At 38.1% G+C, this 13,479-nt stretch overlaps 1 protein-coding gene across 6 annotated transcripts in view; it reads right to left on the bottom strand.

The window, feature by feature from the left end:
- LOC102596677 (aberrant root formation protein 4) overlaps positions 1–13,089 on the bottom strand; it is a 25,554-nt gene extending 12,465 nt beyond the window's left edge. For 4 of the 6 annotated variants that reach the window (XM_015312207.1, XM_006355109.2, XM_006355110.2 and 1 more), the window contains exons 1-10: positions 12,897–13,089; positions 12,636–12,800; positions 12,370–12,519; positions 11,691–11,763; positions 9,462–9,637; positions 9,334–9,393; positions 9,052–9,199; positions 8,722–8,781; positions 8,352–8,623; positions 8,208–8,279 (exon numbers count right to left, since the gene is read on the bottom strand). In XM_015312207.1, coding sequence (XP_015167693.1) covers positions 8,208–8,279; positions 8,352–8,623; positions 8,722–8,781; positions 9,052–9,199; positions 9,334–9,393; positions 9,462–9,637; positions 11,691–11,763; positions 12,370–12,519; positions 12,636–12,800; positions 12,897–12,971 — 1,251 coding nt within the window. In that variant the 5' untranslated portion in view covers positions 12,972–13,089. The remainder of the gene's footprint in view (positions 1–8,207; positions 8,280–8,351; positions 8,624–8,721; positions 8,782–9,051; positions 9,200–9,333; positions 9,394–9,461; positions 9,638–11,690; positions 11,764–12,369; positions 12,520–12,635; positions 12,801–12,896) is intronic. The other 2 variants (XM_006355108.2, XM_006355107.2) reach the window with 2 other exon arrangements.
- Between the last annotated feature and the right edge of the window lie 390 nt (positions 13,090–13,479).

Genomic DNA, 13,479 nt, shown 5'->3' with positions numbered 1-13,479 from the left:
ACCCCCCTATCCCAAAAAAATGTAAAAAAAAGTTTCATTTTTTTAAAAAAAGACTTTCTTACTACCCCACCCTTCATCACTTTTTTTTGTGTGAAAGAACATGTTTTACCCATTTTATCCATTTAACTACCCACTTTTAAATGGGTAATATGGGTATTATTCATTTTTACCCATTTTCAAATGAGTTGGATACCTAAGCCATTTAAAATGGGTAAATATGAGTGGATACCCATATTAATTACCCATTTTGCCACCCCTAGTCATAAGTTAGGATTTTAAGCTAACTTATGACTTTTGGCTTGTAAGCCTAAAGCCAATCCAAACAGGCTCTTACACAATTGTGACATCTCAGACAATGCCAGAATCCATATTTTAACCTAAGCAATGACTAGAATAAATTTAATCTTGAGGAATGGACAAAGTTTGATCTATGAAAATTGAAGAAACACTATAGAGTAAGTATTTAAGGATCACTAGAAGACTGGGTTCATGCACTGCAATTCATCTAGCACAAAATAGAATGAGGTTTAGGCAAGATTAGACGGCATTGTGGGGCCTCTAACGTAAATAGTTTTATCTACGCTCAATGTTTCAAGAGAATGGTATGATAGATGAAGATGTTACATATATAATTGAAATAGGATAGCTGAAACAAAGAAATGCTACTGAATGTTATGTTTGAGAAGGGTATGTGTCAAAGCGAAAGGCAAAGTTCTATAAAATAGTTTTTAAGACCAAGAAAGGTATATAAGAGTGCATATTGGGCCTCTAAAGTCTACCATATTCAATTGATGAGTGTTGGAAATATGCAGATGTTAAGATAGATACTTTATAATACAAGAGTAGATTTTCTTTTTGATAAGTAAGGATTTGATTTAAAGAGAATGAAGATGGTACAGAAAAAGGTTCAGGAGTAAGCAGCAAACTCTATAATCCAATACTACATATTATCTCCTTGCAAGTACAAAAATCCAAATACTTATCCATCATATCTAAAGTGTTGCTATAATACCAATAGTAAGAATTTTTAATGCATACATTTTTTAATCTGTAACCTCTTCCCATCAAAGTATGCTGTTTCTTTCCAGTCATAAGGTACACATTATACAATTGAGAATAGTTCTCCATATTGGCTTTAAGCTCTTTTTAACCTCCTGAGATTGGCACACTTCCACAACAAGCTACTAATTTTCTCTGGTAACACCAAAGATATTCCCGTTGTGCTAAAGAAAAGTTCCCAGCATTAATCTTGAAACTCTGCAATGCAAGAAAAGATGTTCAACTGTTTCCTCGTCTGAATTGCAGAAATAGCATCTGCTGCACAGGGAAAAATTTCTCATTTGTAACTTGTTCTGTTTTTGGCAAGCATCCTATCTGCTAGCAAACCAAAAAAGTTGCTTCCGTAGGTGCTTTGGTTTTTTAAATCATCTTTCCATAGCCAGTCTCCCTGACTGAACTGTTGCAACAACATGGTTTTGTAACAGTTATTGACTGAGAATAACTTATCCGTACTGTTAACCCAAACTAGCTTGTCCGCTCTGTCTTGTTTTATCGAACATGAATTCAGTTGTTGAAGTAGTTGGCAATTTGCAAAAACTGTCTATTTTCCAATCATTTAGGTTTCCACATACTGTCAGCATCGCCAACCCATCTCCCATATGTCACCGCGTTGTCGAACCATCTCTTGGTTTCTCTTGGCTATATGGTTCATCCGGGGGAAAGATTGAGCTTCAAGAAATAGTATACGGTCTTATCAGTACACAAATGTATAACTCCCCAGAAATTTCAGTTGCGCACATATTCATTCCCGCAGAAATTGGGTTCAAGCTTTCCCCAGTCCCTTCTCATCAATGAACTCCTGACGTATACATAGGAGTGCAGTTCGTTCAAGAGATTCCTACCTCTCTATCTATCTCTGAGATGTTTGGATTTTTCAAAACTCCATGAACATGCAGATGTCACCGCGTCGCCAACCCAGATCTGATCTAACCGGAGAAGAAATGCTATTTTACGGCGATATCTATATCAACGAGGTCTGAACAGTATCAAAATGGAGCAATACTCGTAGCAGTGAGCAATTTTCGGCTACTTCGCAAAGTCATTCCCTATCTGGCCAAGAAGTTGTGGCGTCGATCGACATTAGAGTCACCGACTCCATTAGCATTCCCCACAAATCAGCCCAATCCTTGTTTATGGAATCACTGGAACTGGAGTACTCGATAGATCAATTCATTGATTCAATCGTTACATCCAGATCTCGCTGAGTTCTTTTTTCCAGGTTCTATCTTCCCATTAGCCCCTTGTTTTTAGTTTCTTGTCCATTTCTACCTAGGATTTTTAGCTTCTTGTGTGAATTTCTTTTTCACTGCTGACTTATTTCCACTGTACTGTCAATTTCTGCTTATATTTTCTGTTAGTTTCTTCTTTGTTATTGCATCTGTTTTCTAGTTGCTTGCCCATTTTTGCCTATGTTTTTACTTCTTGTTCAGCTTTTCTAGCTTTCATTGCTGCCTCAATATTAGAACTGATCATTCACTCTCTGTTTTTGTTAGTGTTGTTTTTCAGTTTATTATTCGATTTTCCAGTTTTCTTGGTCAATTGCTGCTTCTGTCAAATCTTCTAGTTATCCTGTTCGTTATTGCATCTGTTTTCTAGTTGCTTGCTCATTTTTGCCTATGTCTTTACTTCTTGTTCAGCTTTTCTAGCTTTCATTGCTGCCTCAATATTAGAACTGATCATTCACTCTCTGTTTTTGTTAGTGTTGTTTTTCAGTTTATTATTCGATTTTCCAGTTTTCTTGGTCAATTGCTGCTTCTGTCAAATCTTCTAGTTATCCTGTTCGTTATTGCATCTGTTTTCTAGTTGCTTGCTCATTTTTGCCTATGTCTTTACTTCTTGTTCAGCTTTTCTAGGTTTCATTGCTGCTTTTATAAATTAGCTGACCGTTCACTCTCGGTTCTTGTTAGTATTGATCTTTAGTTTATTATTCGATTTTCCAGTTTTCTTGATCAATTGCTACCTCTGCTTTCAATCTGCTTATTTTTTAGTTGATTGTTCATTTCTAATTCTCACTTTTGGATTTCGCGAGAGCCTTTGGGTTGTTGGTAGCCAATTCGAGTTACCGAAGGAGGAACACTTGGTTACCTTCCGTAGTTCGGTGGTCAAGACTCAAATAGACTTTTTACTCCTTAGAGAGGGTGATAAAGGTTTTTGTAAAGACTTAAAAGTTATCCCAAGTGAGAATCTTTCGACCCAACATAAGCTCTTGGTGATGGATTTGGAGATCAGAAAGGCTAGGAAGAAGAGGGCTGAGGATGACTGGACAAGGATCAAATGGGGTAGCTTGACAATGGGAGTGCCCTGGAGATAGGGGAGAAGTTGGTGGCTATGAGAGCTTAGGGGAGTGGTGGGGATGTGGGCAATATGTGGGATAAGACAGCCAGTTGCATTAGGGAGACAAATAGAGAGGTGTTGGGTGTCTTGAGAGGCCGACCAAGTAGGCATAGAAGGGACTGGTGGTGCAATGGAAAAGTACAAGGGAAGGTGGAAACAAAGAAGGTGGCTTACGCGAAGTTGGTAGAGAGTAAAGACAAGGAGGAGAAGAGGCTGAATAGGGATAAGTATAAGATGGCTAGGAAGGAGGGGAAGTTAGCGGTTAAAGTGGCAAAAACAGAAACCTTTGAGCGCTTGTATGCAAAATTAGAGGACAAAGGAGGGGGGGATAAAAAGTTATACAAGCTAGCCAAAGCTAGAGAGAGGAAGGCCCACGACCTTGATCAAGTGAAGTGCATCAAGGATGTGGATGATAGAGTATTAGTGGAGGAGGTACTCATTAGAAGGAGATGGAAGTCATACTTCCATAAACTCCTAAACGAAGAACGAGACAAAGGCATAGCGCGGGAGGATTTGGAGCACTCAGAGAGGCGTTGCCATTATGGGTATTGTAGGTGTATAAAGGTTGAGGAGGTTAAGGGTGCTATTCGTAGAATGCATAGGGGTAGACCAACTGAGCCAAGAGAGATTCTGATGGACTTTTGGAAAAGAACAGGCGAGGTAGGTATGGAGTGGCTGACGGAGTTGTTTTCAAGACGACGAAGATGCCTAAAGCATGGAGATGGTTACTATGATTCCGTTCTACAAGAACAAGGGTGACATTCAGAATTGCAACAACTATAGGAGTATTAAGCTATTAAGCCACAGAATGGAGGTTTGAGAGAGGGTGGTAGAGATAAGAGTGAGGGAGGTTTGACTATCTCCAAAACCATTTCAAATTTATGATAGGACGCTCAACTAAAGAAGCCATTCATCTCGTAAGAAGACTAGTGGAGCAGTATAAGGAGAGGGAAGGACTTTCACATGGTGTTCATTGACCTGGGAAAGGCTTACGACAAAGTCCCTAAGAATGTTCTATGGAAGTGCTAGAGGTGTACCTGTGGCGTACACTAGGTCAATTAAGGACATGTATGATGGAGCCAAGACCCGAGTATGAACAGTGGGAGGAGACTCAGCACTTCCCGTGTTGATGGAGTTGGTCTACCTCTACCTATCTTGAATCTATCCATAACTAACGTCTCATACCAACCCACTGGAGCATCCACACATCTAATCATCACATGACTGAGTCATCTCAACCCCTCTTCTCGCATCTTGTCTTTCAGCGAAGTCACTCCCAACTTGTCTCAAATATCCTCATTTTTATTTTATCTCTCCTAGTATATCTACACATCCATCACAACATTCTCCTCTCCACCATTTTCATCTTCAAAATGTGAGTTCTTGACTGGTCAACACTCCACCCCATACAACATAGTTGGTCTAACTACAAACTTGCTTTTAAGTTTAGGTGACACCTCTTATAACACGAGACTTCAGATGCGAGCCTATATTTCATCCACCCTACACCAATACGGTGAGTGACATCCTCGTCAATCTCTCCAGTTCCCTGGACAATCAACCCAAGACATATGAAACTACCTCTCTTTGGATAACCTAGTATCAAGCCTCACTTCCATAGCAGCCTCATGCGTCACACCACTAAACATGCACTCAAAGTATATAGCTTGGTCCTGCTCAACCTGAACCTTAAGACTCCAGGGGTCTGTCTTCAAACCTCCAACTAAGCATTAACTCTGCACGAGTCCCATCAATCAAAACTAAGTCATCCGCAAATAACATACACCATAGCACCTCACCTTGAATGTGTCACAGCAATACATCCATCACCAAAGAAAATAAAAATGGGCTAAGGGTTGGGAGAGGTGATTAGACAGGACATGGCGCAATTGCAGCTTACCGAGGACATGATAGGAAGGTGTGGAAGACACGAATTAGGTAGAAAGTTAGTAGGTAGGAGTGCGTCCATACTAATAGATATGAATGTTTTGTCTTGTTTCCCTTACTAGTAGTCATAGGACTACTTTTGTTCTTCGATTTCTACCACCATCTATTATTTTGTATAGTCTGTTTGTAGTATTATTTTGTTGTAGTATTGCCCTGTTACTATCTATTGTGCATTCAATGTTTTGGACAACGAAAGGCGACAAGGGTCTGTGCGCTTGCCTTTTTGAAGTGAGGCGTCAATTAATATCAAAAACTTTAAAATATTTAATTGCATATACAAATAACAAAAATAGCAATAGCAATAACATTGTAGCAAATATTTCATTTCAAAAACTAAAATTGGAGTGCACAACCTACTGGTTAAGAAGAAGAAGTGAGGTGTTAATTAATATCAAAGACTTTAAAATATTTAATTGCATATATAAATAACAAAAATATTCTTTGTCAAAAAACAATAACAAAATATCAATAGCAATAACATTGTAGCAAATATTTCATTTCAAAAACTGAAATTAGAGTGATGGTAGAATAAGGCCATGTCATTGGGTCCGGGGGCAAGGGGCAAGAGTGATTAGTGGGTTAAGGGGTTGTCTAGGTTGAGAGTGGGTTCTTGGAATATAGGGACATTGAGAGTAAAGCCCATAGAGTTAGTGAAGATGCTCAAGAAAATGAAGATTAGTATACTTGTATCAAGGAGACCAAACGGGTAGGAACCAAGGCTCGGGATATGGATATGTTTAAGTTGTGATACTCGAGAGGCTCAAGGGATAGGAATGAAGTAGGCACTTTAGTAGATAGGGGACCTAAGAGAGCAAGTGGTGGAGACTAGAAGGACCAATGACAAGATAATGATGATTAAGCTAGTCATTGGAGGGTTTACCTTGAACATTATAAGTGCATACGCACCGCAAGTGGGCTTGGACGATGAGGTTAAGAAGCAACTTCTAGGAGGATTTGGATGAACTAGTGAGGGGTATACCGCCTTCCGAGAAGTTATTCATTGGCGGAGATTTCAGTGATCACATCGGGTGACCCCTAGTGATTTTGACAATGTGTATGGAGGCTTTGGTTCTGAGGTTAGAAACAGAGGAGCGTCGCTTTTGGATTTTGCTAGAGTTTTCCAATTGGTGATAGATAATTTGTACTCCGAAGAAGGAGAACCACTTGGTTACCTTTCCTAGTTCAGTGGCCCAAACCCAGATTGATTACTTACTCCTTAGAAAGGATGATAGAGGCCTTTGTAAGGACTGCAAGGTTATCCCGAGTGAAAATCATACTACCCAACATAAGCTATTGGCGATGGACTTGGAGATTAAGAGGGAGGAAGGGGAAAAAGAGGACGTCGTATGAGGGTGCGCCTGACCCCTACCCAAGCTTGGGAAATGGGGGAGAGGTTGTTGGCGAAGGGTACTTGGGAGAGTAATGGGGATGCGAACATCATGCGGGATAGGACAGCGGTTGCATTAGGAAAGCACCTAAAGAGATGCTAGGGGTTTCGAGGGGATACTTTGGTGGTTAACGAGAGAATTGGTAGTGGAATGGAGAAGTCCAAGGAAAAGTGGAAGCAAAGAAAACTGTTAATGCAAAGTTGGTGGAAAGCAAGGACGGGGAGGAAAAGTTGATGAATAAGGAAAGGTATAAGGCGACGAAGAAACCGGTTATGGCAGCGAAAACGACAATTTTTGAATGCTTGTATGTCGAGCTAGGGGGCGAGGGTGGAGATAAAAAGATGTACAAACTAGACAACGCGAGAGAGAGGACTGAGACTTGGATCAAGTGAAGAGCATCAAAGATGAGGGAAGATATGTGTACACTCTACCTTCCCCAGACCCCACTTCCCACTTTGTGGGATTTCACTGGTATGATGAGGTTGGTGTCGTTAGGTTTCTTCTAAAAGTAACACTCCATCCGGTTGTTGAATTAAATTCTATAATGTAACCCTTTTTATTCAAAGCACATTTGAACAAGACTGGAAACCTGCTTTTGAAGCTCTCATTTCCACACCGTGTCCATCCAAAATATAATCCTCCTACCATTTCCCACCTCCGATCTGGTGAACTGTAGAAATTCATCGCAGCAATCACTAATCATCTTTCAGATTCCCCCACAACTTTTCTATTGTGAAGGATTTTGTTTCCACACCTACTTTTGCACCATATATAGCATCCAAAACTTGCTGCCAAATCTCAATCACTTTCCTTACTGTATCTCCAGAGCCACTTAAAAATAAACTTTTATCATGCATTTTCAGACTCCTTACCCATAGTCCACCATCCTCTTTTTCTTTTATAATCGTTTTCCACTTGATCAGAAAGAAGAGAAGAAAAAAAAGGAGTTAGATTGACAGTACTCTTATGTCTCTCACCACTTTGGATAATAAAATCAAGACACTCATTTTTCTTCCTTGGACATTATCTGGCCACATGGAATTTAAGCCTAAGTAGTTTAAAATTCGAACCAGAGAACAAGTTATGCTCTAGTCTCTAATATTCGACAGGGCACCTGAACTGCAATTATGCAGTACTTTCATTTTAACTGTAAGATAAACTCTCCAAATTAATTTTAATATAAGAAACGTGAGAAATGAGGACCTGGCAACCTATAAGAAAAGATATTCAAAGAAAAGCATCAATTCATTTTCCTCCATACCCTTCAGGTAAGAGTAAGAGAACATTGAGAGATTCATAGAGGGATAACTTACAAACGCAACATATGCTGATATTACAAATTTGCAAGAAATATCATCTTTCTGAGGGTCAAATTTTTCTCCAGACAGGAGTCATGTAATTCCGCTATGATAATAATACTGAGAAAGGTTTTCTGCACCAAAATAAGAAACTTCAAAGCACAAGGAAACATGTTTTTACCTTCATCAGAGCATCAAAAGATTTCTTCCGCAAAACAGCATTTGGTGCATATATAATGACCATTTCAATCGCCTACACAGTGCGCGTCAACTTTAGGCGCAAGTAGAACAGCTCAAAAGAACCCAAGATGTTGCAACACTTCACCTGCAATGACGTATATAGAGTAGGCACATATGTGGAGTAGTCCATTGTATCGTTTTGAATTTCTTGGTGCATACATCCATCCATAATGCAAAGCAGGAAATCAAGAGCATGCACTTTCAATTCCCATGATAGGTCAACACTTGAGAAGACGTGCTTTAACATGCCTATTGCCTGCCATCTTTTACTCTGGTTCTTTTGAAGTTCATTTTTCACTGCTTCAAAATCTGTATCAGCAGCCACTGATGTCTCATTGGATTTGTAACCCCAGATTACTGCACAATATATCAGGGAAAATATAGACAGGCGAGTGAGAAGGTAGCAAACATCTGGTGAGAGGAAGAACAATTAATTAAATCCAGAAAACACTGACCTGCAAGTGATCCGCCATGCTTGACATGAGAAAAGCAAGCCATGTTATCATCCCCGTCATCTGGAAATTTCAATAGGGCATTAAAAGGCACATATGCATGAACGATTTCTCACTTCCTAGTAAAACGAAAACGTTATCCTAAATTATCATGCAGGGAAATTAGCAAACATTTTGTAACTGACGATAGCGAACAATATAGGAATAATTACATTCCAAGGCCTATATTAAAAAATCTTTTAACAAAAAAGGAGAAAAATCTAACACCCACCACTACCTACAAAAGGATCGGTACCACAAACATAAGAAGAAAATAAGGATGCACGTATTTACCTCCACATATGGTTGTGAACTTGTCTACATCAAGTCCAGTAATTAATCCCTCATATGATAAACCACAGATTGGAAGAAAGTGTGACAGGTGTATCATAATGGGAAGAAGACTTGAAATGTTATGCCCCATTGCAATTGAAACAAGAGCCTGCATGCAGGAATGGAATTTTATCACAGACAGACATTGATTAAAGTTGAATTTCCGGGAAACATCATAATGGCCTCAAACAAGAACCAGAAGAGCTCAAGCTGGATTTTGCATTGAGTCTAAGGAACACTGACCATGACTTGCAGGACAAACATGCCCAACAGAGCACAGAGTTTTTTCTTATCTTTCTGTTCCTGTGAAGCAAAGAGCAATTAGGGTAATCCCAAGAAAACAAGATGCAGAATACGGGAATATCACAGACCAACAATTTGCAAACAGCTTGTATTGAATCTGCAAGAGCAATTGCTTTGTGGAATAAGTCCTCAGTATCTTTTCCTTCCTCATCTGCCTCTAAGGACATGGACTTTAAAACACCAAGAATAACAGGAACTGCAACTTTCACTTGCTCAAATTGCCGTCTTTTGATGAGTATTATAACTGAAACCAACGTATAAGGTAGAAATCCAATCATGACATTGCTGACAAAAGAATGCTAATAGCCAAGTTCCATTTAGAGGATTAATAAACCTTCACGAACTACTGGCACTAAAGTTTGCTGAAATTTTAGACCAACGAAATTAACTTTGAATTTACTTATTGAGGCAGCGAGGAGATAAAACTCAACCAGGCGAATTAAACTTGATTTTTTTTGTTTTGACTCACAAACTCAAGTTATTTAACTAACTTGAATTTGAGTGTGTTGAAGGTCAAATAAACAAAAAGTTATATTTTAAAATATGTCTAGATTCATTGAACTCTAAGTACAGAATATTATATAGGATGCCTAGGATATTTTTATTTTTAATTGTAGCATATCTACTTACATTGTTAGATGAAGAGATATTACTTGTGAAGCAGACTGAGACCCCTGTATAAGGAGCTCTTCATGTATACTGTTACTCACTTAATGCAAGACAAGTTTTCAATTTCGGCATAGTCTCAAAGCCTCTAAATCCAAGTAGCAACTTAAGTGGCTTTTGCTGGATTAAGAATACTTTGGGATGGCTGCTAGAAAGAGCAGTTCCTACTTCTCTCTACAATCCAGAAAGAAAGAGTTCATGTCCTTCAAAGGGGCATTAGATTGGCCGGTGCTGGAGCTAGGTGGAAAATGTAAGTTGTTGGGATCGGTGGGGGAATCAAAGTTAAGCATATCTGAAGAACAAATAGTTGCTAAGAGAGCTAAAATTTGGCGAAATCGATTTGATGGAACTTGTGTGTGATAATCAAGCGGCACTACAAATCGCATCAAATCCAGTGTTTCATGAAAGGACTAAGCACATTGAGATTGACTGTCACTTTGTCAAAGAAAAGATACTCTCAGGAGATATTGTTACAAAATTTGTGATGTCAAATGATCAACTCGCAGATATCTTCACCAAGTCCCTCATCGGTCCTTGTATTAATTATATCAGTAACAAGCTAGGTACATATGATTCATATGCACTAGCTTGAGGGGGAGTGTTAGAATAGGAATAAATATATAAATCCTACTTAGAATAGGAATAGGAATCCTAATTGGAGAAAGAGTCATAGGAATAGGAATCCTAATTTGAAAAGGAGTCCAATGTAGTGTCTATAAATAGGGTCTCAATGTAATAATGTAGATCCACAATTTCAATAATATATTTCTCACAGTTCCATTACAGTCGTCCTATATTTCTCTCATGATTATCCTCCAAAGAGCCTCCTCTTCATTCTCTCTAAAATATTTTCTTAAAAAGACACTAATTAAAGCATTTAACATCCCTCATAAACAATTTCCTGAACTTTAAACAGGAGCCTCCAATTCAATATAAAATCCATAACCTCAAATTTTTTATCCATTAGTATTTCTTGTTTAGACGTACATTTTGTCATAGATTTTTCTTATTCAGCATCAGGATCTCAATCTAGGATATTGAAGTTGTAATTGTGTTCTTCCATCAGTACTAAGAGATCCACAACTATTACCCTCAGTTCATTCCATTACCAGAAGAGGAATAGCTCCAGCAATGAAGTTGGGATGTTTAGATGCTATAGAAACACATCAGGTCTAAACCACCAGGATAAAAGGCAAGCCAAGTGCACTCAAGTTGGATTTTAGTATGCGGCTCTCACTTTTGACAGTTCCATCATATGAATGGAAGGGGAAAGAAACAGAAGTTACCATTCAAACGGTACTTGGGATTAATAAAGTTTTAACAATCCTCTTCCTTAAGAAAAAATACAAAATACAAATAAAGCATTGCAGGAGCTCACAGATTCCACGAGCTTCAGAGTATAATTGTGTTGTTTTAGGAACACCTAAATCATTTGAGAGTTCATAAAAGGTGTATACCAGACGTAACTTCTAATTTCTGGCGTGAAAATAAGTTCCAATATCCTTGTGTGGACTCAACAATAACATTATGAGATTTCCGCTTTTTACCACCTTAACAAATATCACTACACAGTTTTAACCTATTTCCTCTAGTCTAATAGTAAATTGTCAATCAATGAAATTATGGATTACCTTTGGCGAGGCCACCAATAAGAGGAGAAAAATAGCAAGGAACCCTGAACATTTCAGTTGGAGAACTTAGCGCCTGAAAATTTTAACATAGACCATCATAAAAACGGAGAACAAAATGTTTACAAGCACAAACCTAGAAAGAGTCAGCATTGTATACTATCTTTAAACTACAGTATGTGAGCCCCCAAAAAATGCACTAATTGAGCCTGACTCACTAATCAGGCACTATATTAAAGTTAGAAGCTACATGGAAGTTACTTGAAACTCTAATCCTCATAAATCAACTGCTATCTCTCTTAGGAATTTCTCCTATCAAAGAAATAGCAATCAGATGAGGGTAAATGGAAATTGGTACAGAACAACCTTGAACAGTTGGCGTCCAACTCTCAATAAAATGGCTCCAGATTTTTAATATGTAATTAGGTAGAATAATACAAGCTACACAGTAAAATTGTCAAAGACAACAGTATTCTTCCATTCAAAGCTCTTTATAAGAGAAATGTTAAACACGCTAATTCCTCATTTATTTACTTAAGATGATGATGACATGGCTGCATACTGCTGACATGCTCTGCAGGATTTTACTTAGTACTCTGATTCTGAACAATGTATCACAGAATTTTATAAAGAACTCCAATAAAGAAAGAACCATAAATGTAGAGCTAGAACAAATTCATACCTCGCAAAGAATTGATAGCATTTCCCGTGGAGAACACATACTAACTAGATGTCCAACAATGAGTTCAGCAATCTCGGAGCAGCTTTTGGATGCACATGCAAATTTACATACTACCTTGGGCAACTCAAAGGACAGAGCATCAATAACTTCCTGCAACAAAGTATAAAGATCACAAAAAATCGTTTTCCAAACAATACAGTAAATCACTTCTACTTCCAATTTTATTACTTAAGAGAAGGGGAAAACACTAAATTTGACGGAATTGCCTGGTTTCTGGAAGGTGCACTTATGAAACAATGAATTTCAGTAAGAATCTGGAATGATGTTGTCTCTAAATCAAGATTTGATGCTTCTTCCGAGATGGGAGTAAGGAAATCGGCAAGCCCGGTGAGTAATCCATCGGAATTGCTAAAGTCACCGGCTTCAATCAACTAAAGATACATGAAAACTCATCAATAATGTTTGAGGTTAAAGATATGACTATAAATAATCATGTAGGGAGAGAGTCGGTGTGTTTTGTGGCTTACTTGAGAGCATGTAGTCAGGGTCTGTTGGAGGAGAGGAATGAGGGAATCGGAGAGATGTGGTTTCTCTTCCGACATTCTAATCTATCTCTCCGCCGGCGATGCTGTGGAGGGTTCCTTACTAGCAGATACACGACTCCCTTCCAAGCGACTTCGCGGGAAACCTTCTTCTCATCACAACTATACTATTAGGTGCGCGTGTCAGCACAGCCCGATATATATTATTTATATTTTGTACTAATTTATGTAACACATATATTATTTAGATATTACTTTACTCTTATTTAGAAATGGGAGTTTGGAGGACCTAAGGCCCACCAAAAAGATGAACTAAAGTAACTTCATCTACTTCTACTTTTTCTACACATATTTTTCTTTAATAAAATAATTATTGCCTCCATTTTTATTTTTATTTTTAACATTTATTTTTAATTTTAAAACATTGGAAATTTTATGTTAAAAATTTAAATAATAGAAAAAATGATTTATTTAACTTTTATCATCATCAATACTACTAATTTATTTGACGTTTTTTCTTAATCTTCATCTCATCATTAATGTTATTTATATAATTTTCTTAAATCAC

The sequence above is a fragment of the Solanum tuberosum genome, unplaced genomic scaffold (genome assembly GCF_000226075.1).
Source record: "Solanum tuberosum cultivar DM 1-3 516 R44 unplaced genomic scaffold, SolTub_3.0 scf00195, whole genome shotgun sequence".
NCBI classification, from domain to species: Eukaryota; Viridiplantae; Streptophyta; class Magnoliopsida; order Solanales; family Solanaceae; genus Solanum; species Solanum tuberosum.
Note: the sequence above shows the minus strand (reverse complement) of the source record. Positions and strands in the feature narration are given on the sequence as shown.